The sequence below is a fragment of the Heterocephalus glaber genome, unplaced genomic scaffold (genome assembly GCF_053883595.1).
Source record: "Heterocephalus glaber isolate CG9 unplaced genomic scaffold, H.glaber_assembly_v1.0 deba00001547, whole genome shotgun sequence".
In the NCBI taxonomy this organism is placed as follows: Eukaryota; Metazoa; Chordata; class Mammalia; order Rodentia; family Bathyergidae; genus Heterocephalus; species Heterocephalus glaber.
This window is the reverse complement of record NW_028258340.1, coordinates 7,671,510-7,696,651: the sequence shown is the minus strand read 5'-3', so window position 1 is coordinate 7,696,651 and position 25,142 is coordinate 7,671,510. Positions and strand designations below refer to the sequence as shown.

At 40.7% G+C, this 25,142-nt stretch overlaps 1 protein-coding gene across 4 annotated transcripts; it reads left to right on the top strand.

The window, feature by feature from the left end:
• Positions 1 to 2,152: 2,152 nt before the first annotated feature.
• Ddx3x (DEAD-box helicase 3 X-linked) lies at positions 2,153 to 17,317 on the top strand. 4 transcript variants are annotated; one of them, XM_013073997.3, is made up of 17 exons: positions 2,153 to 2,344; positions 5,110 to 5,167; positions 7,067 to 7,114; positions 9,059 to 9,191; positions 9,988 to 10,146; positions 10,238 to 10,337; positions 10,843 to 10,978; positions 11,594 to 11,679; positions 11,864 to 11,962; positions 12,076 to 12,236; positions 12,626 to 12,770; positions 12,852 to 12,996; positions 13,352 to 13,533; positions 13,615 to 13,732; positions 13,971 to 14,124; positions 14,357 to 14,493; positions 14,689 to 17,315. In XM_013073997.3, the coding sequence occupies exons 1-17, from the start codon at positions 2,300 to 2,302 to the stop codon at positions 14,766 to 14,768; spliced, it is 1,986 nt and encodes a 661-aa protein (XP_012929451.1). In that variant the 5' UTR covers positions 2,153 to 2,299; the 3' UTR covers positions 14,769 to 17,315.
• The last annotated feature ends 7,825 nt before the right edge of the window (positions 17,318 to 25,142 follow it).

Here is a 25,142-nt window from a genome sequence, read left to right as displayed (position 1 = left end):
TGTGTATATTTGGTTAGGGCTACAGGCATTTAGTCGGCAGATGCCAGCCATGGTAAATTTTCTTCGATGCTGGTCAGTCCCATACAACAAAGAACCAATCAATCCACTGGACACTCACGTAGGTGAAAAACTAGCTCATCATCATCTAAGCCTAAAACACTATTACCTATAAATACAATGTATTTTTGGTCCATTTCCATATACATTGTATTGTTCACGAATGTAACTATTGCATCAATTGAAGGAAGATGGCACTGTTTTGTTTCAATGTTACTAACAACTCAGCATTTTGGAAATTGAGGTCATCAGTGGCAAGGCTGTTCAGCATACTTGAGTTGTGAAAAAAACACACCTCTCCAGTTTGCATTTGTGGCTCTACTGTGTGAGTACCATTAGTTAATGTAATTGTGCAGGAGCATTTACAAATTAAAAATTTGCACTGTTTTATGATCACTTTGTATTTACATTAGTTAAATCATGCTTTTTGAAACTAAGTTTAAGTTATATCATCTACGATTTATTGTTTCACTATTGTTAAAGGGGGTGTTAAAAATGACTTGCTGAACAAAGGAGCTTCGTCTTTCACAAGGGAGGGTTATGTAGTCTAGCTGACTCCTTTTATAGATGAGAAAACTGAGACCTACAGCTGTTAACTTGCCAGAGGACACAGTGTTATACAATCCCCCAATCTTGTTAGAATTTCAGTTTCGATTTTAAAAACTGGAAAAAACAAAATAAAAGATTTTAAAAACTGGAAAAGGAGAGAAATGTTGGGTGTAGTAAATTATGTGACGAGAACGAGCTACTGGAATTCTTACAGCAGAAGCCCTTTTGGGGGAGAATGGAAAATCCAAATGCTGCGTATTGTCAGGCTGAGGGTCAGAAAGGCGGGGAGAGTTTACAAGAATCACGCACCCCTACGTGCGACCACTCGCTTAAATCCCGGGAGCCACTAGTCAACTTTGGTTCTATTTAAGGGCCTGGTATTGAAGCTGGGACTTGGGGTGACTAGCCTAGAAAAGGGCTACAAGAAGTCCCTCTGACCACACAATCCCGTTTCTTTCCATTCCGGTCATCCCGAACCCAGGCTAGTAACCCTGTCACAGCTCCTCCAGCAGGCCCAGGCTGCGCCCAGCGACAAACTCCACGACTCCCTCGGGATCTAGGTCCGTGCACAAGCCCCAGGGTCCCTGCAGCGCAGGTGGCCACCGGCCCTGAGCCTCTGGGTACCCCGCGGAAGAAAACTAGGCGCCGAAGAAGATCCGCACGCCAGCGGAGGGATCAAGGGCGGGGGTCCTGGGAGAGCGGCGGGACCGCATCAGCGCGTGATTGCTCATTGTTAGTTCACAGGGGGGGAGGGGGGCGAGCGGTGGCGTCGCAGGGCGGGGCGGGAGGGGCCTGTGAATTTCTAGGCGGCGTCACCGCTACCTAGGCAACCGCGCTGGGAACAGTTCATCTCGACCACCGGCGGCCGCCGCGGGTTCGCTTACCCTCCCCCCGCCCAGTAGTCATCGTCCCGCCCCTCTCCTTCTCCCCGAGTTCTCTTGCTCCCCTCCCCCCTGCACTGCTCCCCGTTCCCTTTCCCACGACCCCATTCCAAGAACTCTATTCTAGCCACCCTTTTCTGCTCCACAAAATGGCCACCTTGCGCGACACCTACGGTCACGTGGCCTGCCGCCCTCGCGGTTTCAGGGTTCTTGCCCAACTCTGGTTTTAGAAAGGCTGCAGTCACAAGAAGGAAGGCTGATTAGACAAAGAAATCCCACCAGATCTGCAAGCCAGGGACTGAGAGGGTAGGAAGGGCGCGTGAAAGGAAGACTGAAAACAAGGTGGATAGAGGGAAGAAGGCGAAAGAAGAGGCCTAGTTGTATTTTAAGGCCTCGTTGCTGGAGGCCACAGGAGAGATGAGTTCTCGCGAGATCTCGAGACCGCAAGACTATGGGTAGGCTACTAGTGAGAAGAGGGAAAGTGAGGCTCAAACAAAATAGGACATCTTTTGACTCTCGGGGTTTCCAGGCAGGACGATCAGGGGTCGATGGGACTGACTAGGAAATCCCGAGAGGTTAGGAGCCGGAGCGCGCAGCAGCCAGGTAGAAGTCTCAGCGGCGAGGGAGTGCGGCTGTGAGAGGGAGGGTGTGCGCCTTACGTGCTGACGTAGCAGTCTTGGGAGTGGGTATATTAGCTCGGCGGTCGCGCTGGGCGCTCCAGAGCCGCAGTTGTCCCGTGAGAGGACCCTTGTGGTGAATCAGGCGCACTCGCTCAGCAGCGGAAGGCTCCGAGTTCTCGGTATTCTTCAGGGATGAGTCATGTGGCAGTGGAAAATGCGCTCGGGCTGGACCAGCAGGTGAGCCGCAAGGAGTGGACCTAGGTAGCCACTGCGTGACTCCCCTGACCTAACCTGGTTTATGGCGTAGAGCTGTCAGGCACTCTTTAGTTTCCATTTCCTGGCTGCTTCGTGTCTGAGAATGTCAGTTCCCGCGGCCACAGAGAGACGGGGAGGTGGCAGGAGACCTAGCTTTGGTTATTGCTCGGGCCCAGCGCGGCCAGCGGTATTGTCCCCGGGCCGAGTACAATGGCGGCTTTTGTATGTGCGTGCCAGGAGGGTGGAGGGGGAGGGGCGCGCTCTCGCGGGGACGCGCACGCGCGAACCCCGACTAATTGACCTGGGGGTGGGGGTTGTGGGGGGGTGAGTGCGCAGCCAGCGAGTAACGAGCTTTTTGGTCTCAAGGGTTTCGGTGCGGCCCGGAGACCGGGCGACAGGGCGTCGTCAGGAGTTCGTCTGTTTGTGAGTCCCGGAGGAGCAAGGCCCTGGAATGTGGGAGGGGGCGACGCGGGGCGGGGGGAGGGCTTCGCCCTGGGTAATGGCGACGGGCTCCTTTGTGTGGTGCTGGGTGGCTGGGCGGCGCTGTGGCCCACTGATAAGGAGAGGCTGGGCCGACGAGGCCCTGGAAGAGGATGGAGTGGATATCTTGTTCTCCGGTATTTCCTTCCGCAAGCTTTTTTGCTTCAGCTCAGTTTCCGCAGGGTCGTTGCTGGCCTCGCGCCGCGGTCTCTGGGGCCGCGTTTCCGGAGTGGAAAGTTTTGTGACGCAGAAAATTCAGGGGGGGGAAGGGAGTAATGGGCCGCTGCGGGCGCTGTGGCGCTGGGCTCTACTGAGGTTGAACGCGGCGGGAAGACATCAGGGGCTAGGGACCCAGCTCGGCTCTTTCCTCTCCTTTAGTCCCTGGCAATTTCGCCGAGGACTGCGCGTTTTTCTTTGGAGGCTATTGTGCGTTGTATGAGTACCTGTGATGTTAGATCTAGATCTAGGGATTCGCCACCGGAAAAATTCCCAGAATGTGACACAGGGGGAAGTAAGCAGTTTTGTTGTTGACTTGTTGCTGCTTGGGAAGTAAAATTTTGTGATGTGTCAGTCCCCAGTCTGTAGTCTGAGCCGGAATTCTTTATAAGGGTTTCAGGAGAGGAGGGTGTGATCTGAGAGGAGGGCGATTTAATGGTCTGTTCTTTTGTGAGCCTCCCCACATAAACCAGTTACGTGAAGTTCTCCATATTTTTTTCCGCTATTATTGACATTTTGACAGTATCTGATATCAACGGCACAGGCTAACGCACAGTTAAATTGTGCCCACGTTAAGATTCTAAGAAATCTGAAGTTTGTAACAGATTTAATTTAAAAAAGATACGTTTAGGATCCTTAGAAGTTTAGATGTGAATATACAGTAACTACATTGTTAATTTATAGAACCGGTTACAGTTTCTTCTTCATGTTGCTACAACGTAAAATTTAAAACAACTTGTATTCCTCTTGTGCTTTAAAGTATCAGTTTAACTGCAGTATGGATGGCAGCATTTTTGCTAATGGAAAATTTGAGAATGAGGCCCCAGTCTTAGCCTCATCTCCATTACTTCAATATACGTACTGTATAGCATCTGCTTCTCATTTTCAGTGACTCCATTGATAGTTGTAGTTTAACAGTATCATGTTGATCTTTAAACACAGGATTTACAAATACAGTGTAACATCTCAAATGAGTGGCAACAGTATCTGGCTTTTCTGGAGAAAAATGTTTCATTTTGCATGTATCTTGCTTTTTGTTTGTTTGTTTTTTTTGGTACCGGGGATCGAACTCAGGACCTTGTGTTGTACTGCTTATAAGTAGCTCATGATTAGTCATGAACAGAGCAGGTAACCTTTTTCTACAATATGAAGTTTTTGAGCTACCAGTGTAAGGGTGTGGGTACAAATGGAGATTAAAGGCAGTAAAATGCCTCTTAAGAGCTTTGAAGGTCATGTATTGACTGGTCATCTTTCAGCTTAAAGCTAAAATGGGAGATAGTAACTACTTCACAGTCGACCCCAACATAGTGCTCACTTGAGTGTTGCAGATATAGCTGTTTTGTTCTGAAAGAGTATTTCCTTAGTTAGAAATACTTGTGCTGTATTTGGGGATAAAGGAATTAAGAGTAGGTAATTCAAAATTTGTCCTAATATTTTTTGGGTATGCTTTTAGGTTTAAAATAATACCGACAATGAAGTTGGTGACATTTAGAAATACATGTCAAATATGAGTGACACTAAAATGAATCCTTTACCTGTTGAACATTTAAAAATTGAGATTCAGCCTAGCGTGGTGGTGGTGGTGGTGGGATGTGCCTTTAATCTCAGCTGAGGCGAGAGGGTCGCCTGGGAGTTCAAGGCTAGCTTGAACTACACAGCGACGCCCTGTCTCCTGATATTCAGCATAACTGAGTTTTAGGTTGGCAAGTGATTGGGGAGCTTTTACTATGGAGAATGTTATAGGAAATATTCATTTTCAGTGAATGAATGAAATTTGGACCCAGTTTCTATTGGATGGCACCAGCATCTTCCTGTGCTGCCACCTGCAGTATCTCCAATGGTACTATTTTGCATTTGCTTGAGAGTTTTACAGTCTTCCAAGCATTCTTAGTCACATTCTGAGTTTTATCAGCCTTATGAGGTACCACAGGGCAACTACTGTATTTGAGTGTGAACGAGGTGCTAGTAAATGCTAGAAGGCAGGACTAATTTTCTTAATACTGTGTAATTCGGCCCTAGGGCTGCTAACCAACTATCTCTCTTTTCCCTAGTTTGCTGGCCTAGACCTGAACTCTTCAGATAATCAGACTGGAGGAAGTACAGCTAGCAGTAAGTAAAACACATAAGGATTTATTGAATATTTCCCTGGTTGTACTTAAAATTGTTAAAATTTGCTAATTTTCACTACCTGAAGAATTATGTAGGTTATATAGAGTTATGGAGTACTTAGTGGTCAGTCTAAGCATTGTGACCTTTCTGGTACTAAAAGAGACTAATTGGTTCTTTTTAAGTAAAAGAAGATAATCATTAAAAAGACCATTACATAATATGCAGATTATAGAAGACTTTGATTATGTCCATTTTGAATCTTGAGCCAGTTTAGAGGTGATATGGATATGTTAATCCCGGATAGAGTGAATTGACTAGGGTCTTGCTATGTAGCTCAGGCTGGCCTGAAACTTGAGGTGATCCTCCCAAGTCTTGGGATTACAGGTGTGCACCACTATGCCAGGCTCTAAATTATCTTTTTTTTTTTTTTTGGTACCGGGAATCAAACCGGGACCTTGCAGTTTCAGGCTGCGCCCGGCAGCCAGAACCACTGAGCTAAATCCCCCGGCACTAAATTATCTTTTTAACTGATACATAAAGCAGAAATTATAGCCAGGTGTGGTGGCCAACGCCTGTAATCCCAGCACTTGGTAATGAGGCAAGAGGATCACCTTGAGTTCCATTCCAGGCCAGCCTGAACTACAAAGTGAGAGCCTGTCTCCAAACATATTGTGCATGTTTATGGGTTGACATGTTTTGATACATGTATATATTGTGTAATTAGGTAAGTTAATTTTTAAAAAATACAATACCGGGGGTAGAACTGAGATCCTTGTGTCTGAGGCAGGCAGCGGAACCACTGAACTAAATCCCTGGCCCTTAAAATACAATTTTTAAACTTTTTTTTTAAGAGGACTACTTTGAAATAATTTAATTCGGTCCAGAAGGGAAAAAGATTTTAACATTTACTAGTAAAGCAAGGGACTGGGGGTGTGTATAGCTTTTGCGTAGCATTCTTGGAGGTTCTGGGTTCCATCCCCAGCACTGCAAAACAGCAAAAAACCAAGTTAACTTTACTTGGATATACATTATTTGCTTTTGCTTTTCATTCATAGTCTAGGCCAGGGGGATGGAAAGCCTTACATAGCTTTCAGTGATACAGCCCGCTGTGGCACATGTGCCATAGGTTCGCCACCACTGATCTAGGCTGTTTTCTTGCCTGCATACAGAAAAACAGTTGGCTTTCCTGAAACTTAGCAAGCTCCAAATTAAAAGTCAAAATTTTTTGAAATCTGTTCTGCTTTGCAGCTTTTTCATGTATATTTTTTATGTTTTGGAACCTGATACATAGACAAATCCTTTAGTGGTTGTGTGATGTTACATAGCCTTTTAGGTTGTTATAGAAGTACTTACAAGGTTCCTGTTAGTTTGTGTGACTGTTCTCTCAAATCATTGCAGTCCTTTAAAAAAAATCAAGTTAAATAGCCACTAGTAGCTAGTTAAGTGTGTTTGATTATGGATTCCAACTCTTAGGTTTCAAGTCAAGTTTTTGTTTACCAAACACTTCAAAGTTATTATGAAACAACAACCCATTTACAATAAAAGTAGATTTATTTTAAAAAAAGATTTATGTTTTTCGCAGTTTCCAGTTAAGTAGTTGGACTGGAATGCTAGAGATGTTTTTTCTTTCTAAAATATTTTCCAAGACTTTTTTTTTGTTACTGGGAATCGAACTTGGGACCTTGTGCTTGTGAGGCAGGTGGCAGAACCACTGAGTTAAATCTCTGGCCCTCCAGGACCATTTTTTAATAGGAATTTGGAAGTTTGCCATGGCGGCACACCTATAATCCCAGCACTCAGATGCTGAGGCAGGAAGATTCCTCCAGATTGAGGCCAGCCTGAACATCAGAGCCAAGATGGGGGGGATGTTTGGCATTTATTTTGTATTCTTTCTTTTAGAAGGACGTTATATTCCTCCTCATTTAAGGAACAGAGAAGCTACTAAAGGTAAGTTCGTTCACCAACTTCATAGATCTTATTCTTGCCTCATTTAGAAATAAGTCAAAGGCTAGGGAAAGTTAAATGAATTAGAAAAGTCTGTAAACAAATTCTCCTGTTCCTATTGGGATGGGCTCAAATATTGGCAAACCTCATCTAATGTCACACAGTAGGAAACTGTTTCTTATGTCAGACTCTTCTGAGGTCAAGGCTATAGTTTTTATACGATTTACTATACTAATCTTATACTTGGTCTGTTTGTAATTTATTCACAGCATGGTTTTAAGTTGAAAAAAGTGAGTACCCTGCTATCTTAAACCAAACTGGATGGTGATAAAACCTAGCTACTTTTGTCTTGCATAAGTGCCAAAATGAAGATGAACTTATTGCAGGGTAGTTACCAGGTTAGATTATTGGCCACACTGCAGGGAGTTGGTTTCATTGCCTTCCCTTAACTGCTTCATTGTGAGGTTTTGTTCAAAGTGTGTAACAGTGCCAAATGTTGCCCATTACATGTGGAGTGTAGTGATAGATTACTGGATGTTCCAAATTAGGGATAACTGTGTAGTCCATAAAATGGATGATCTCAATTAAGAGGAAAAGAGTCATGACAACTGTTAAAGGTCAGGAGGAGGGAAGATGTAGGATATACAGAAGACAAGTAGCTGCAATAGACCCTTGTGTATTTGGGGGGACGGGACGGGACGCGATGGGACGGGACGGGACACGACACGACACGACACAAGGTCTCATTGTGTAGTTCAGCCTGGCCTTGAACTCACTATGTAGCCCAGGCTGGCCTTGGAACTCTCAGTGATCCTCCTGCCTTAGCCTCCCCAGTGCTGGGATTACAGGCATGCACTACCATGGCCAGCCCCTTGTGTATATTAGTAGTGTTTTCTCCCTTGTGTTGGAGTGACAGGAATCAGAGGCATTATCAGAGATTTTAGAACTGGAAGAGATTGGAAATTTATTTATTGATTACTGGCAGAGGTACTTGGCTGGCTAGTGGTGTAGAGGTAGAAGGCAGAAGGAAAGTAACTAGTAAATTGTTTGACTGTTTAATAAGGTCATTGAAGCTAGTTAAACCCTCTACTTGTTTTAAGTTTTCTACCTGTCCGTGAGCTACTTTATGCTTTGTCATACCCTTTTAACTTGGATATTTATAGCTGTACCCAGGAACTTGTCCATATTGTGAATGTGTAGGATAATGTTTTCCTTTTCCAGGTGTTCCTGATTCTCACCAATGAATATATAGATGACAAAGTACTGTTGGCTGTACTTTTTACTATTTAAACTGAAAAATTTTAAACTGAATAATCTGACAGTCTTATGAATTTATTAAATTAAAGCCACCTCTAAGAAACATTGAAATGGGGGCTGGGGATGTAGCGCAATGGTGGATTGATTGCCCAGTATGCAGGAGCCTCTGGGTTCAGTCCCCACTACAAAAAAAAAAAAAAAAATTGAAACAGTGGCAACTATTTCTTTGTAAACCCATTCAAACCTATAAAGTGAATGGAAATGAAAATGAAACTGGTGGTCTTATTTATATACATATATATAAAGCAATATAATTGTTAAAGGCAAGCTGTTGACCTCTTAGGAGTGGTATCTATTCAGAACATTCTTAGACTATTAGAACTAGAGACCTAAAAAGTTGCATATGTTGGCTAAAACCTTGGTTCACTTTTAATGCCATGATAGGGATACTTCCATTTACCCTTGGCCTACAGAAGTAAGATATAAATTCAGAAAAATTGACCATATCTTAGTAATACTTATTCTAAGTAATACAATATAAGGGGCTTGTGCTTTTTTGGGGGCTTTTTTTTTACTTTTTTTTTGGTACCGGGGATTGAACTCAGGACCTTGTAGCACTTTCGAGGCAGGCTGCGGAACCACTGAGCTAAATCCTCAGCCCTCTTGTGCTTTTTTTTTTTTTTTTTTAAGGATACTACGACAAAGACAGTTCAGGGTGGAGTTCTAGTAAAGATAAGGATGCATACAGCAGTTTTGGATCTCGAAATGATTCAAGAGGGAAGTCTAGCTTCTTCAGTGATCGTGGGAGTGGATCAAGGGGAAGGTAAGCGGTTTCTTTTTAGTTGTGTATGCAATAGCAGTTTAATTGATAATCTCATGGATGGTAAGCATTATGTCTGTTTCATCATTGTGTTTTCTTAGCTGTAAGGTCTTTACTAAATAGAACCTGTTAAATCAGATATGACTGCTCTTTGGCGTAATAAAATCAGTTTTTCTGTTTTTATATACTCTTTAAAAGAATTAACTTCATGTAGTGACTAGTCTAATTGGGAGATTTTTGTGAACTTTCTGTATGACAATTTTTAAAGACGTTATATATTTGATTACACAAGTGTGGTGAATTGACCCCATGCACCTAATAGCTGTGGTTAGTCCTGTGTCCTGATTTTTCGCAAACAGGCCTAAAACTAAAAACATCTTAATTCAGGTAAGGATTATTTTTTACCTTTTATCCAAAATCTGTCACGCAGATGAATTGTCCTTTAAATGACATCTTAGTGTATAATTTGGACAATTAATGTTTGGTGTGCTCTTCTTTTTCCTGCTATTGAATAAATTTGGATGGTTACTTTTAAGTGAAGGTGTGAGCTATATGTGAGGTATGATTATGATGGATGACTAGAAATAGAAAAGCTGTTTTAGGCACTAAATTATGTAAATGATAGTGTGGTGATTAGCTATATTTATAAAATAAGAATGAGCCAGAATTGGACTGTTAGATCTTTATAAGTAGCCATAATGAATAATTCTACTAATCCCCAGATAGAGTTCTGGAGTAGTGACAGGGATCTGATAATGGTTAAATGATGTGATTCTGATGACTTACTTGTGCTGTTCAGATTTGATGATCGTGGACGGAGTGACTATGATGGCATTGGTAGCCGTGGAGACAGGAGTGGCTTTGGCAAATTTGAACGTGGTGGAAACAGTCGCTGGTGTGACAAATCAGATGAAGATGACTGGTCAAAACCACTCCCACCAAGTGAACGCTTGGAACAGTAAGTTTTTGAAATGTATGTTAATTGTGATAGCCTTATTATATTAGCTGGTATGTAGCAGATAATCTTAACAATCTTACTACGATTTTAGGGAACTGTTTTCTGGAGGCAACACTGGGATTAACTTTGAGAAATATGATGACATTCCAGTTGAGGCAACAGGCAACAACTGTCCTCCACATATTGAAAGTGTAAGTAATTGTTTGACCTTTTGAGACACAGATGGAAGTGTCTCAAAGTAATATTTTCAGGGCACATTAGAATTAGATGGGTTTCCTAAAGGACATGTAGATCAAACATTTAATCATTTGTGGAGTTGAGTTCAGTGTTATTTTTATAAATAATTCACTACCTGAGATAGGAAATGGGTCAAACATAAGAGGAGCCCAAAGTCTTGATTGTTGAGTGTAGATTAAGCCTGGGAATTGATTTTTCTTGTAACGTTAACCTAATTTTACTCTCTCTTTTTTTTTTTTTTTTGGTACTAGGGATCAAACTTGGGACCTTGCGCTTGTGAGGCAGGTGCTGGAACCACTGAGCTAAATCCCTGGTCCAACATAATTTTATTTAAGGCAACAATAAACTAAGTTAGAAATTGGCTATTAGTTGGTTATTTCTATTGTTGTCAGTATAAAACAGAAGGGCTCTATCTAGGTAGTTTTTCTAGCTATTTAACCCCATTGAATTTCTTGACAGTTCAGTGATGTTGAGATGGGAGAAATTATTATGGGAAACATTGAGCTTACTCGTTATACTCGCCCAACTCCAGTGCAGAAGCATGCTATTCCTATTATCAAAGAGAAAAGAGACTTGATGGCTTGTGCCCAAACAGGTAAGCTCCGTTGGTAAGGGTCTAAAACATTATCACACTTTTATAAAGAACCAGATAATATTTATGGGTTTTGTGGGCCATGTGGTCTCTTTTGCAACTATTCAGTTCTGTTGTTTGTTATATGAAAGAAGCCATCGATGATATATATTATTGGATGTAGTTATAATGTGTTCCTGTTTTTTGGTACCGGGGATTGAACTTGGGACCTTGCACTTGCAAGGCAGGTGTGGTGCCGCTGAGCTAAATCCCTGGCCCTGTAGTTATAATCTGTAAAAACTTTGTTAGTAATAGGATGGACCTGAATTTGCCAACTCCAGTTTTAGGTGGACCAAAGAAGTCACTTAGTGTTGGTAGCTGAGCTTTTGATGTTGGGGGAAGTTTTACTTAGGCATAAAGTAAAATTACTGATTAGTGATAGGACAGTTAAACTGTTATCAATGACTATTAAAAAATAAGTTTAGAAAGTTTTTATTTTTTGTTTTTTGTGTTTTTTTTGGTACCGGGGATCGGACTTGGGTCCTTGACGCTTGCGCAGCAGGTGGCGAAACCACTGAGCTAAATTCCTGGCCCTAGAAATTTTTTAAATGGTTCTGTCAACATGCTTTCTCTTAATAGGGTCTGGAAAAACTGCAGCATTTCTGTTGCCCATCTTGAGTCAGATTTATTCAGATGGTCCAGGTGAAGCTTTGAGGGCCATGAAGGTAAGTATTTCTTTGTGCTACACCCCCAGCCCAATATTTGTTAACTACGGGGAATTGTAGATGACACCAAGACTTTAATGAGGAATAGCGTTTAGGTGTAATACGTAAAGTACAAAAGAAAATTGTGAACTTTTTTAAAAGAATGGTTTAAAAAGTGGTTTACCCTGTAAATAATTTTGGTTAGGAAAATGGAAGGTATGGGCGCCGCAAACAATACCCAATCTCCTTGGTGTTGGCACCAACCAGAGAGTTGGCAGTACAGATCTATGAAGAAGCCAGAAAAGTAAGTATCCATTTCAGCCTTAGCTTTATCAGTGATTCTAATGAAACACTATGACTGTGTAAAATTTTTGAACTATTAATTGATAGAATTCCTTTGCTTATTTATGCTTACAGTTCTCATACCGATCTAGAGTTCGTCCTTGTGTGGTTTATGGTGGTGCTGATATTGGTCAGCAGATTCGAGACTTAGAACGTGGATGCCACTTGTTAGTAGCTACTCCAGGACGTCTCGTGGATATGATGGAAAGAGGAAAGATTGGATTAGACTTCTGCAAGTATGTTAATTTTTTAAGTATGAAATGCAACATTAAGGTTTTAATGTTCAGTAGTTGTATTTTTTTAGCATTGTCTAAATTTAAAGATTGAGAAGTGATTCATTTTAGTCCTTTTTTACAAAAAGTTTGTTCTGTTCATCATTGTTAGCATTTTAGTATAAGCTAAGAATGACCAGATAAAGGAAGAATAGCCAAAAACTAATTTTAATTTGGCTGTGTGATCGGGAGTGACTTACCTAGTGGCAAGAATAATGTGCTGTTTGTGTCAAACCGTAGTATGAGGAATTTAATAAGTAGATAAAGTGAAATTAAAGTTCACAGCTGTATTAAAACTGGCTTTTGATTTTTCCTCATCCTAAAAATCCTAAACTAAAATCTTTTTGTGACAGATACTTGGTGTTAGATGAAGCTGATCGGATGTTGGATATGGGGTTTGAACCTCAGATACGTAGAATTGTTGAACAAGATACTATGCCTCCAAAAGGTGTTCGCCACACTATGATGTTTAGTGCTACTTTTCCTAAGGAAATACAGGTAATATATGATGCAAATTATATTTATTTATAAATTTGTTTTATCTCAATAGATGGTAAAAAATTTTTATTTCCTTTTCAGATGCTGGCTCGTGATTTCTTAGATGAGTATATCTTTCTGGCTGTGGGAAGGGTTGGCTCTACTTCTGAGAACATTACACAGAAAGTCGTTTGGGTGGAAGACATAGACAAACGGTCATTTCTGCTTGACCTTCTAAATGCAACAGGTAAAATTATGAGTAATTTTAGCATCATTCTGGTGGTTTGGGTAATAACCCATTGGAGCTGGGCATAGTGACATGCCTGTTACGAGGCAGGAGGATTGTGAATTCCAGCTCAGCTTGGACAATTTAGCAAGACCCTATCTCAGAAAAGTAAGACAGGACTGGGAATATAGCTTAGTGTAAAGGCCCTGGGTTCAGTCCCCAGTACTACACCCATCCACGTGAATCACTATTTTCCTCCCCATTCAAAACATTGTTGAAACAGTCCATTTAATTGCCTCTGTTTTCATGTTTATTAAATACAAAGAGAACTAAGCTACTCTTAGTAATGAAAACATTGTTAATTTTTCAAATTCAGGCAAGGATTCACTGACCTTAGTGTTTGTGGAGACAAAAAAGGGTGCAGATTCTCTGGAGGATTTCTTATACCGTGAGGGATATGCTTGTACCAGTATCCATGGAGACCGTTCTCAAAGAGATAGGGAAGAAGCCCTCCATCAGTTCCGCTCAGGAAAAAGCCCTATTCTAGTGGCTACTGCAGTATGTATAATACTGTATTTTCATTGGAGTTCATGTTCAGATACTTTAAGTAGACCTTATATAACAAAAGTTATTTTCTAGGTAGCAGCAAGAGGACTGGATATTTCAAATGTGAAACATGTTATCAATTTTGACCTGCCGAGTGATATTGAAGAGTATGTCCATCGCATTGGCCGTACAGGACGTGTAGGAAACCTTGGTGAGTGGTTACGGCATGGACTGATTGTTTCTTTAGCATTGTGATGCTGACAGCAAAGAACTTTGTAGGGTCTTAATTACTAGATTCTTGTTTCCAAGGAATGCAGTGAGGTTTTATTTAAATCACTGTGTTGGTTGTAGCAGATTGTAATTTTTAAAGATTCTATTTGTTATATGTGAGAAGCAAGCATTCTTACTGAAGACCTTTGTTTATATATATTTTTCTGGAACTGTTGTAGGCCTTGCCACCTCATTCTTCAATGACAGGAATGCAAATATTACTAAGGATTTGTTGGATCTTCTTGTTGAAGCAAAACAAGAGGTGCCATCTTGGTTAGAAAACATGGCTTTCGAACACCACTACAAGGGTAACAGTCGCGGACGTTCTAAGAGGTGAGGGATAGATGGTTTATGAGGAGGGGGATAAGTGTTCACTTAGACTTTCCTGCATTTGCTCTCGGCAAGGAATATTTGGAGTTGAATTTTGAAACCACTAAGTATGGCTGGATAGGGAATTGTTTGAATGGAAAAAATGAGAAATCGGTTATTGTGAGTTTTGAACAAGAATTTGTTGAGTGAAATTTCATCTTACAGGAACCAACACTTTGCTTTTTCTTGGCAGCAGTAGATTTAGTGGAGGGTTCGGTGCCAGAGACTATCGACAAAGTAGTGGCGCTGGCAGTTCCAGCTTCAGCAGCAGCCGTGCAAGTAGCAGCCGCAGTGGTGGAGGTGGCCATGGCGGCAGCAGAGGATTTGGTGGAGGTAGTATTCATCTTTAACCTCTTGTCTTTGGGAAGAGCTGTTTTCCTTTCGGCTGTCTTTTTCAAAGCATAATTAAGATTATTAGGGAATTCGACACTGGATTGCTCTTTATAACTTTGTCAGAATGCCTGAAGGGAAGGGTTTTATCTAACAATTGATGATGACTGAATTATTCTTTCTTGTCTCTCTTATTAGGTGGCTATGGAGGCTTGTACAACAGTGATGGATATGGAGGAAATTACAACTCCCAGGGGGTTGACTGGTGGGGTAACTGAGCCTGCTTTGCAGTAGGTCACCCTGCCAAACAAGCTAATATGGAAACCACATGTAACTTAGCCAGACTATACCTTGTGTAGCTTCAAGAACTTGCAGTACATTACCAGCTGTGATTCTCCACTGAAATTTTTTTTTTAAGGGAGCTCAAGGTCACAAGAAGGAATGAAAGGAATAATCAGCAGCCCTGTTCAGAAGGTGGTTTGAAGACTTCATTGCTGTAGTTTGGATTAACTCCCCTCCCGCCTACCCCCATCCCAAACTGCATTTATAATTTTGTGACTGAGGATCATTTGTTTGTTAATGTACTGTGCCTTTAACTTTAGACAACTTTTTATTTTGATGTCCTGTTGGCTCAGTAATGCTCAAGATATCAATTGTTTTGACAAAATTTACTGAACTTGGGCTAAAATCAAACCTTGGCACACAGGTGTGATACAACTTAACAGGAATCATCGATTCATCCATAAATATTATAAGGAAAAAACATACGCAGTAGCCTGCGTTAAGGCTTTTTGATACTTGCAGATTGGGGGAAAACAATAAACGTCTTGAAGCATATTAATGGAATTAGTTTCTAATGTGGCAAACTGTATTAAGTTAAAGTTCTGATTTGCTCACTCTATCCTGGATAGGTATTTAGAACCTGATAGTCTTTAAACAAGCCATTCCAGTCATGATGAGGTGATGTATGAATACATGCATACATTCAAAGCACTGTTTTCAAAGTTAATGCGAGTAAATACAGCAATTCCTCTTTCAATGTTTAGGCAGATCATTAATTACGAGCTAGCCAAATGTGGGCATGTTATTACAGGGAAAGTTTAAAGGTCTGATAACTTGAAATAGGTTTTTTAGGAGAATTCATCTACTTAGACTTTTTAAATGCCTGCCATAAATGAAATTGAAATGGTAGAATGGCTGACCACAGCAATGACCAGCCCTCATTAGGGCCCTGGATGATTTTTGGTCTAATAACGCATGCTAGTGTTGATGTTTTTTGGTCAAGAGGGTATGAACAGGAAGAATTATGCAGCAGGCTTTATTTTAAATGCCGATTCACATTACTCTGTTCAAGCTGCGTTGAGATGTTAAACTGGCTTACTATAGACTTTGTAAAAATGGCTCCAGAAGAGTAACAAACTGAAATCTTTGAGATCACACAGGTTGGAAATATGTACATAACTGCACAAGGTGTCGATTCTGCTCTACAGTGCAGTTTAGTCAGTTTTAGTTGCATAGGTTTCCATTGTATTTATAGTCTGTTTATGCTAAATCTGGCCAAAGATGAGCATTGTCCACCACTAAAATGCCTCTGCCACTTTGAATTCTGGGCTGATTTTGTGGCCAGAATGCGGTGATCCAAACGCTCAATCTTTTTACAGTGGCATAGGAAGATGGTAAAAATTTCCTAAAGTGCAATAGATTTTCAAGTGTATTGTGCCTTGTTCTAAAACTTTTATTAAGTAGGTGCACTTGACAGTATTGAGGTCATTTGTTATGGTGCTATTTCAATTAGTCTAGGTTTAGGCCCTTGTACATTTTGCCCATAACTTTTTACAAAGTACTTCTTTTATTGCACATTCAGAGAATTTTATATATATGTCTTGTGTGCGTGTCCTTAAAACTTCCAATCTTATTTTGTCTCTTGGAGATTGTTGAACGCAGCTTGTCTATGAAGGGGATGGGACTAGATTCTAAAATTTATTTGGGACCATGGGAATGATAGTTGGGAAGAAAACTATTTGCACACGACAGATTTCTAGATACTTTTTGCTGCTAGTTTTATGTAATATTTATTGAACATTTTGACAAATATTTATTTTTGTAAGCCTAAAAGTGATTCTTTGAAAGTTTAAAGAAACTTGACCAAAAGACAGTACAAAAACACTGGCACTTGAATGTTGAATGTCACCGTATGCGTGAAATTATATATTTCGGGGTAGTGTGAGCTTTTAATGTTAAGTCATATTAAACTCTTAAGTCAAATTAAGCAGACCCGGCATTGGCGGTGTAGCCATAACTTTCTGATGTTAGTAAAAACAAAATTGGCGACTTGAAATTAAATTATGCCAAGGTTTTGATACACTTGTCTTAAGATATTAAGATGAAACACTTCAAAACACTGAAGTGTCCAGATTCTCAGATGTTTGTTGTGTGAGTTTTGTTTAGTTGTGTGTTTTTTTTTTTTCAGTGAATGTCTGGCACATTGCAATCCTCAAACATGTGGTTATCTTTGTTGTATTGGCATAATCAGTGACTTGTACATTCAGCAATAGCATTTGAGCAAGTTTTATCAGCAAGCAATATTTTCAGTTAAAGTTTCAAAAATCATTTAAGAATGAAGTTAAACTTGCTGAATGTAGATTGAACCTCAAGTCACTGTAGCTTTAGTAATTGCTTATTGTATTAGTTTAGATGCTAGCACTGCATGTGCTGTGCATATTCTGATTTTATTAAAATAAAAAGTTGAACTGCACAGTCTCCTTTGTTCTTGTTCAATTGTGTTTTTTAGAAATGAAAATAAAGTTGTGCTTTTGCCTGAAGAATTGTAAAATTGTGTTTTTGATTGCTGTCCATTTATTTATTTTTTGTGTGTGATCCCTCTTAGAATTACTCTGGTACTCATACACATCATTATAAGAAAAGATGAAGATGGTGTTCAGAATGTACCAAAACAAGGTTTTTGTAATAGGTGGAAATTAATTTATAGCATGTATTATAAATTGATTTGTGCTTTAACTTTAATATGGGTGAGTTTGTTTTTTGGAGTATTTCATATGAAGGGTAGTTGACAGTTCAAGAATAGGCTGAGAGGGCCCAGAATTTAGCTCAGTGGTGCTGTGTCTGCTTTGCAAGCGCAAGGTCCTGAGTTCGATGTCCAGTACTGCAAAAAGAAGTCAGTTGTGTTAGTAAACAGGTGATGGGAAGCGTCTACATGTATTTGGAGCAGAGGTGAGCCATCTATTGTGCAGTTGCAGACACTTGCAGACCAGCTAACAGCAGATGGACAGGACATGCTAGCTTTAGACATCTTTCTTTTTTTTTTTTGGTCAGAGTGATTAAGTCCTGGTAGTTTGATAAGGTTCAACCTAATAAAATGTGTATTCAGCTTTTTCACTTTTTAGAGAGAGGATCTCACTATGTATCTCACTATGTAGTTCAGAGTGGCCTTGAACTTTCAGGCCAGGCTGGCTTTGAACTCGAAGTAATTCTGCCTCAGCCTCCTGAGTGCTGGGATGACGCGTGAGCCACCATGCCTGACCATTATCAGTCAGTACCTCAAAATACACCTGTCTTTCGGTTGGGATTTGGGAATAGAATATCCCATTTTGACTGAGGAAGGAGGGTAGTTGAATGAGTTTAGTTGAAAAATTTGGGATTGTTATATTGAAAAAGGGCTGGGGTCGCAAGTGCAAGGTCCTGAGTTCAGTGATTATAAAGGAGTGAAGTATAGTTTTGAGGGCTCCTTCATGTGAATTATTTGAGGAGTAAATGCCTTACCTGGTGTGGGGAATTACTTAAATGGTATTTGCAGTGTAGCAGGTAAACTCAGTTTATTATATATGTACCACTAATTCCTGTTTTAGTTATATTTAAATACACAATCGCTATTGTCACCTGCAGTTAAAGTATTTCCTGGGTTCTTCATCTCAGTTAAAGTTAAACTTGTTTTTCTTTTTAAATAGCTTCATAGGGTTTGGGCTCGTGGCTCAGTGGTAGAATGCTTGCTTAAGAGGCCCTGAGTTCAAGGCCCAATTCCACCGCCACACAAAACAACCTGTATTCCCAGCACTTGAGAGGCTGAGGCAGGATCACTGCAAGTTCAAGACCACCCTGAAATAAACAGCAAGACCCTGCCTCCATAGAAAGTAAAATAAAATTCCTGGGAGCAATGTTTTTAGAAATGTGTAATGTGCTTCAAACTTCATGTCTGCCCTGCTCCTGTGCTCTGAGCTGCTTGAATGGCCACAGTCTCCTATGAAGCTCAGAACTGAGTACATTGGTGTGGATGATAGTCTTAACCCACTACACTGGGACGCAGAGCTCTCATTTGCTGCAGGACTTTCAGTTTTCTTTAAGAATACTGCTTGTTTCTTTCCATTCTACTCTTACAGAACATTCTGGGTATGGTTAAAGCTGCTTTCCTTTGTATCTTGCCTTCATTTAGGCTTGTGATCTCAGGATGTTTAGTGTCTGTTATTTCATTATACTGTAGAAAGGTATTTTGTGATCTGGAGATAATGTTTATTACAGGAGCAAACGTGAGGCCAACACAATATAAGAGCAGGAAATAGCTAAAACGAGGTAAATATAGTCTTAAACATTATGACTTAATAATCCCATTCCTAGAATTTCCTCAGGAGAGATGAAAACGGAAGTCTGCAATTTTGGTTTATATGTCAATATTTATAGAATTCACAATAATCAGAAAGAGACAACAAATATCCATAGGTGACTGGATAAACAAAATGTACATACAGTACATAAAATACTGGCTGGGTGTGGTGGCACACGCTTGTAGTCCCAGCACTCAGAAGGCTGAGGCAGGAGGATTGTCGCAAGTTCGAGGCCAGCCTGGACTGTATGGACCTGTCTCTAAATTTTAAAAATTGAAATACTGTTTGGTAATATAGATGAAATATTGATACTGTCTTCCTTGGGGGACCAGACCACACCCTCGTTTCTTTCCCCCTCTTCAGAGTGTCTTTCGGTGGACCTCTCAGTATTGTGACACACATCTATTCTGACTAAAGTTTGTGGTAGGTTTGTGTCCATTTTCAGTCCTGTTTCAAGAGCATAAATGCAGGGGCCAGGGATTTATTTAGCTCAGTGGTGCCGCCGCCTGCCTTGAAAGCTCAAAGTCCTGAGTTTGATCCCTGGTACAAAAAAAAAAAAAAAAGCAAAAGCCTTTTGCTGGAAATCCTCCATTCTTCACTTTCTTTGCCATGCTTACTCTGTTCACAGCAGCCCATCTCCTTTACCTATTGTCACAGATTAGTGGTTGGAAAATGTTTTCTTAGCCTTACTGTTCACCCTCACCCGCCGCGTTATTGAGGATCGAACTCAGGACCTTGCTTGCGAGGCACGCGTGGCACCACTAAGTCCCCGGCCCCTGAACCTCTACTTTTTTTTTGGTATTGGGGATCGAACTCGGGACCTTGCGATTGCGAGGCAGGCGGTAGAACCACTGAGCTAAATCCCTGGCCCTCAATGTCTTTTTGGTACAGTACATGTTATTTGTACAGTACTGTAACTTTTGCCGATTGTACTGTATAGTACAGTACTGTAGTTTTATGTTGTTATACATGACAGTACTGCATATAAGAGTTATACAAAGGCTGGGGATTTATATATTATTATTATTATTTTTTTGGTACCGGGGATTGAACTCCAGACCTTCCACTTGTGAGGCAGGCGGCGGAACCACTGAGCTAAATTCCCGGCCCCGGAGCTAAATATTTTAAAGTAAGTTTTAAGCCTGCTAAAATAGTAATGGTTCTTGCTTTATTGCAGATAGTTAAGTTAATTAGATATCTTGTGTGCAGTTAAGACAGGACCAGCACTCCAGAAGCCAACACAGCAAGGAGTCAACATGGAGAACAATTGAGGCACATTCACTGTTTAGGATTATAAAAAGAAGAGGCATTACTTTCCCTAGAGATAGCAGTGATTGATATTCTAAATGGGAAATTCCTTGTATGTGACTTGTCTTCCCATTTGATCCCCATTTAATCAATGTTACCTGGGTAACTGTACTTGTCATCTTATTGGTTGGTCATGGTTTTGTCCCGCCTCATGCCCACATTGTAAATTTCCATTGGGTCTTTTTTTTGGTACCGGGGATCGAACTTGGGACCTTGCGCTTTCGAGGCAGGTGGCAGAACCACTGAGCTAAATCCCTGGCCCTACATTGGGTCTTATAGTTTTGTCCCACTTTGTACCCGCCTCACCACATAGCTTTGCTGTATAAAAAAAATCTTTGAAAAGTGGGCTAAGCAGGCAACCCACTTTCTGGACCCCCTTCTGTCTCTCTTAGGCAGAAGCTTTCTTTCTCCCTATAAATTTTTCCTCCTCTTAACTGCTGTTGTTCCTAGAATTCATTGTTCAGTTTTAGAGAACATGAACTCGCATTTCGGATATCTAATAGGTTTGGGAGTTACATCTCTTCCCCCTATATCAGCTTCTGGTTGAAATGACAGATTTTCTGCTGCTTTGTTCCTTCCTGTACTGAAAAAAATTTTTTTTTGGAGACAGGGTCTCACTATGCAGTTCAGGCTGTCCTTGAACTCATTATGTAGCCTAGGCTGACCTTGAACTCTTGGCAATTCTGCCTCAGCCTCCTAAGTGCTGGGATTACAGGCATTTGCCATTATGCCAAGCATGAAAAAATGTTATATAATTAGATTTTTTGTTTGGTACTGGGGATCAAACTTGGGACCTTGGGCTTTCGAGGCAGGTGGCGGCACCATTGAGCTAAATCCCTGGCCTCCAAAACAGGGTCTTTCTTTTTTTTTTTTTTTTGGTACCGGGGATTGAACTCGGGACCTTGCACTTTCAAGGCAGGTGCTGGAACCACTGAGCTAAATCCCCGGCCCTAGACAGGGTCTTTCTAAGTCACCAAGTTGTTCAGGCTGGGCTCAGACTTGCAATCCTCCTGCCTCAGCCTCCCAGAATTACTTTCTAGTAACACTTCCTTTTTTTTTTTTTTTTTTCAGTACTGGGGATTGAACTCAGGACCTTGCGCTCTAGTAACACTGCTTAAGCTTTAATTTTTTAATTAAGTTTATTGGTACATTTTAGGTATACAGTACAGTTACATTCATTGTTGGGATCTTGTACCTTCACATGATGTATCTTGGTTCTTAATTTTTCCCCATTCCCCTGCCCTCCTGTCAACCCCTCCACCCCTCCCTATTTACAAAGACTTTGCTTCCATTTTTTCCTTTTCTCATATTTTTCCTTTCCCTTCTTTCCTTTCCCCTCTTCCCACTTCCCCTTCCCCTTTAGACCTTACTTCCTATTCACATTATCTATTATACCTTTTAGTCCTTATTTACACTTTCAGTTTCTCACACTAGAGAAACTATTTGGTATTTACACGTGTGTCCTATTTATTTCACTTAAGAGTATGGCCTCAATGTGCATCTATTTAGCTATCAATGTCTCTAGTTTCTCATTCTTTATGGCTGAGTAGTACTCCATTTTATAAAAAAAAACACATCTTCTTTATCCAGTCTCCAGTTGGAGTTGGAATAGTTTTAGCTATTGCAAACTGTGCCACTATAAACATAGGTGTGCATATGTCGTGTGATATGATTCTTTTTTTTTTGGTACTGCAGATCGAACTCGAGTCCTTTGCTTGCAATGATTCTTTTAATTCTTTTGGGAAGATACCCAGCACAGGAATAGCTGGGTCAAATGGGACTTCTAATCCTACTTTTTTTTTTTTTGGGTACCGGGGAATCGAACTTGGTCCTTGTGCTTGTGAGGCAGGTGGCAGAACCACTGAGCTAAATTCCCGGCCCTTTTGCTGTTTTTTTTTTTTTTTTTTTTTCAGTACTGGGGATTGAACTCAGGACCTTGAGCTTCCTAGACAGGTGCGGTGCCACTGAGCTAAATCCCCGGGCCTAATCCTAGTTTTTTGAGGTATCTCCATACTGATTTCCACAGTGGTTGCATCAATCTACACTCCCACCAACAGTGAAGAAGGGTTCCTTTGTCCCCACAACCTGCTATCATTTGTTATTGGTTGATTTCATGATAGCAGCCATCCTTTGTGGGGTGAGGTGGAATCTCAGCATTGTTTTCATCAGCATCTCTCGAATGACCAGTGATGTTGAACATTTTTTCATATGTTTATTTGCTGCTTTTACTTCTTTTTCTGAGAAATGTCTGTTCATCTCAGATGCCCATTTTTGGATTGGGGCTTTAAATTTGAGGGCTCTGATTTTTAAAAGTTCTTTATATATTGTAGATAGTAGTCCTTTTCTGAGGAACAGCTGGTAAATTTTTTTTCCCCATACTGTGGGTTGTCTCTTAGCTCTGTTGGTGGTTTCTCTTGCAGCGCAGAAGCTTTTTAATAAGATGAGATCCCAGTTGTTGATTCTTTGTGCTAGTTCCCATGCTACTGAAGTTTTGTTCATAAAGTCTTTTCCTATGCCAATGTCTTCAAGAGTTCTACCTAACTTATCTTCCAGCAAGTTTAGTGTTTCTGTTTTAATATTTAGATCTTTAATCCACTTTGATCTTAGTTTAGTGCATGGTGATAGGTATGGGTCTAGTTGTAATCTTTGGCAGGTTGAAATCCAGTTTTTCCAGCACCATTTATTAAAGAGGCTATCTTTCCTCCAGTGAGGGTGTTTGGCTCCTTTGTCAAAGATGAGGTGGCTGAGCATGTCTGGAGTTGTTTTTGCATCTTCTAATCTGTTCCACTGGTCCTCAGGTCTGTTTCTTTGCCAGTTAAGCTTTAATTTTGAAAAGATTCATAGGAAGTTGCAAAGACGGTAGAGACCTAGTGTACCCTTCACCTAGTTTCCTATGATGGCAAGATCTGGCATAACTGTGGCACAAAATCGAAACCAGGGTGTTACCATTGGAACAGTCCACAGACCTTATTCAAGTTCACTAGGTTTAATCGTTTTTGTGTGTATTACATGCACTTGTGTGGACTTCTATGCATTTTGGAGACGTGTAGATCCATATAACCTCCCTCTACAGAAATGTTCCATCATTGCAAAAGCTCCCTTTTTCTAGTTCTTTGTAATCACACCTGCCCCCCTCCCGCCTCCCTATTGCGTTCCTAAACCCTGGCAACCCTTCACATGTTTAACATCTCTAAAACATCATTTCTAACTTGTAACATAATGGAATTGTGCACTAGGTGACTTTTTTGTTTGTTTTGTTTTGCTTTTTTTTTTTTTTTTTTTTTTTACAGGGCCTTGCTCTATAGTTCAGGCTATCCTTGAGCTCACTATCCTTGAACTTTCGGCAATCCTCCTGCCTCACCTTTTTACAGGTGTGTGCCACCATGCCTGACAGTCTGTGACCTTCTGAGATTGGCTTATTTTCTCTCAGCACAGTGTCCCTGATCAATCCAAGCTATTGAAAATAGTTTGTTCCTTTTTATTGCTGAGTAGTATGAATGCTTTATAATTTACTCATCCACCACTGAGGTAGTTGGACTTGTTTCCAGTTTTTTACTATTGTAAGTATAGCTGCTATAAACATTAAGCTGTATAAGAACCATGTACGGTTTTTATGTGGACCCAGGAATGCAACTGCTGAATGTTGAACCATTTTCCAGAGTGGCTGTACCATTTTAAACTCCCATGAGCAATTCAGCAGAGGTTCAGTTTCTCTGGGTCTAATTTGTATTTCCTTTGATGGGTCATCCTTTCGGGATCATATGTGAGAACTCTACCTGGTCCTAGGTCCTACAGATTGTCTGCATTTTTCCTACTAATTTTGTAGTTTTACATTTAAATCTATGATCTGATTTTAGTCCATTTTAATGATAGGAGGTTTAAGTTGAAGGTTTAAAAAATCTATGAATGACCAATTGTTCTACAATTATTTGTTGAAAAGATTATCCTTCTGTTGCATTGCTTTCTCATCTTTGTCAAAAATCAGTTGGCCAGAAAAGGGCTTCCATGCATGGCTCCTGTTGGGCAACTCAACTGGTCTTCACATGGAATTAACATCAAGAGATTTCAAAAGCTTAATTTGGGCAGCTGGTGGTCATTGGTTCCCCTGCTCAAAACAAAAACAAAAATAAAAACAAAACAAAACAAAAACAACCAAAAAATCTAATTGGCCATCTAGATTCTCTGATTCTTTCATTGATCTATATATTTATCCTTCCATCAATACCATGCTGTGTCAATCTTTTTTTTTTTTTTTTTTTGGTACCAGGGATCGAACTCAGGTCCTTTTGCTTGCGAAGCAGGCACTGGAACCACTGAGCTAAATCCCTGGCCCTGTGTCAATCATTTTTAACTATATACTAAGTATTTTGTTTTAGAGGTAGCTTTTTATTTTTTATTTTTCAGTACCAGGGGTTGAACCTAGGGCCTTTGCACTGAGGTACATTCTCAGCCCCCTATTTAAACTTTTTTTTTTCAGTACTGGGGCTTGAACTCAGGACCTTGCACTTGCCAGGCAGGTTCAGCACCACTGAGCTACATCCCTGGACCTATTTAAACACCTTTATTTACATACTTCTAAAATTTTATTAGTACATGTTTGCAGTACATAATGATTACATTCATCATGAGGCATTGGTACACATACATAACACATCGGAATTCTTTTCACCTCCTGTCCCATCCCCCCCTTCCCTCCAGGCTGCATTTTTCCCTGCTCTCCCTCCTCCT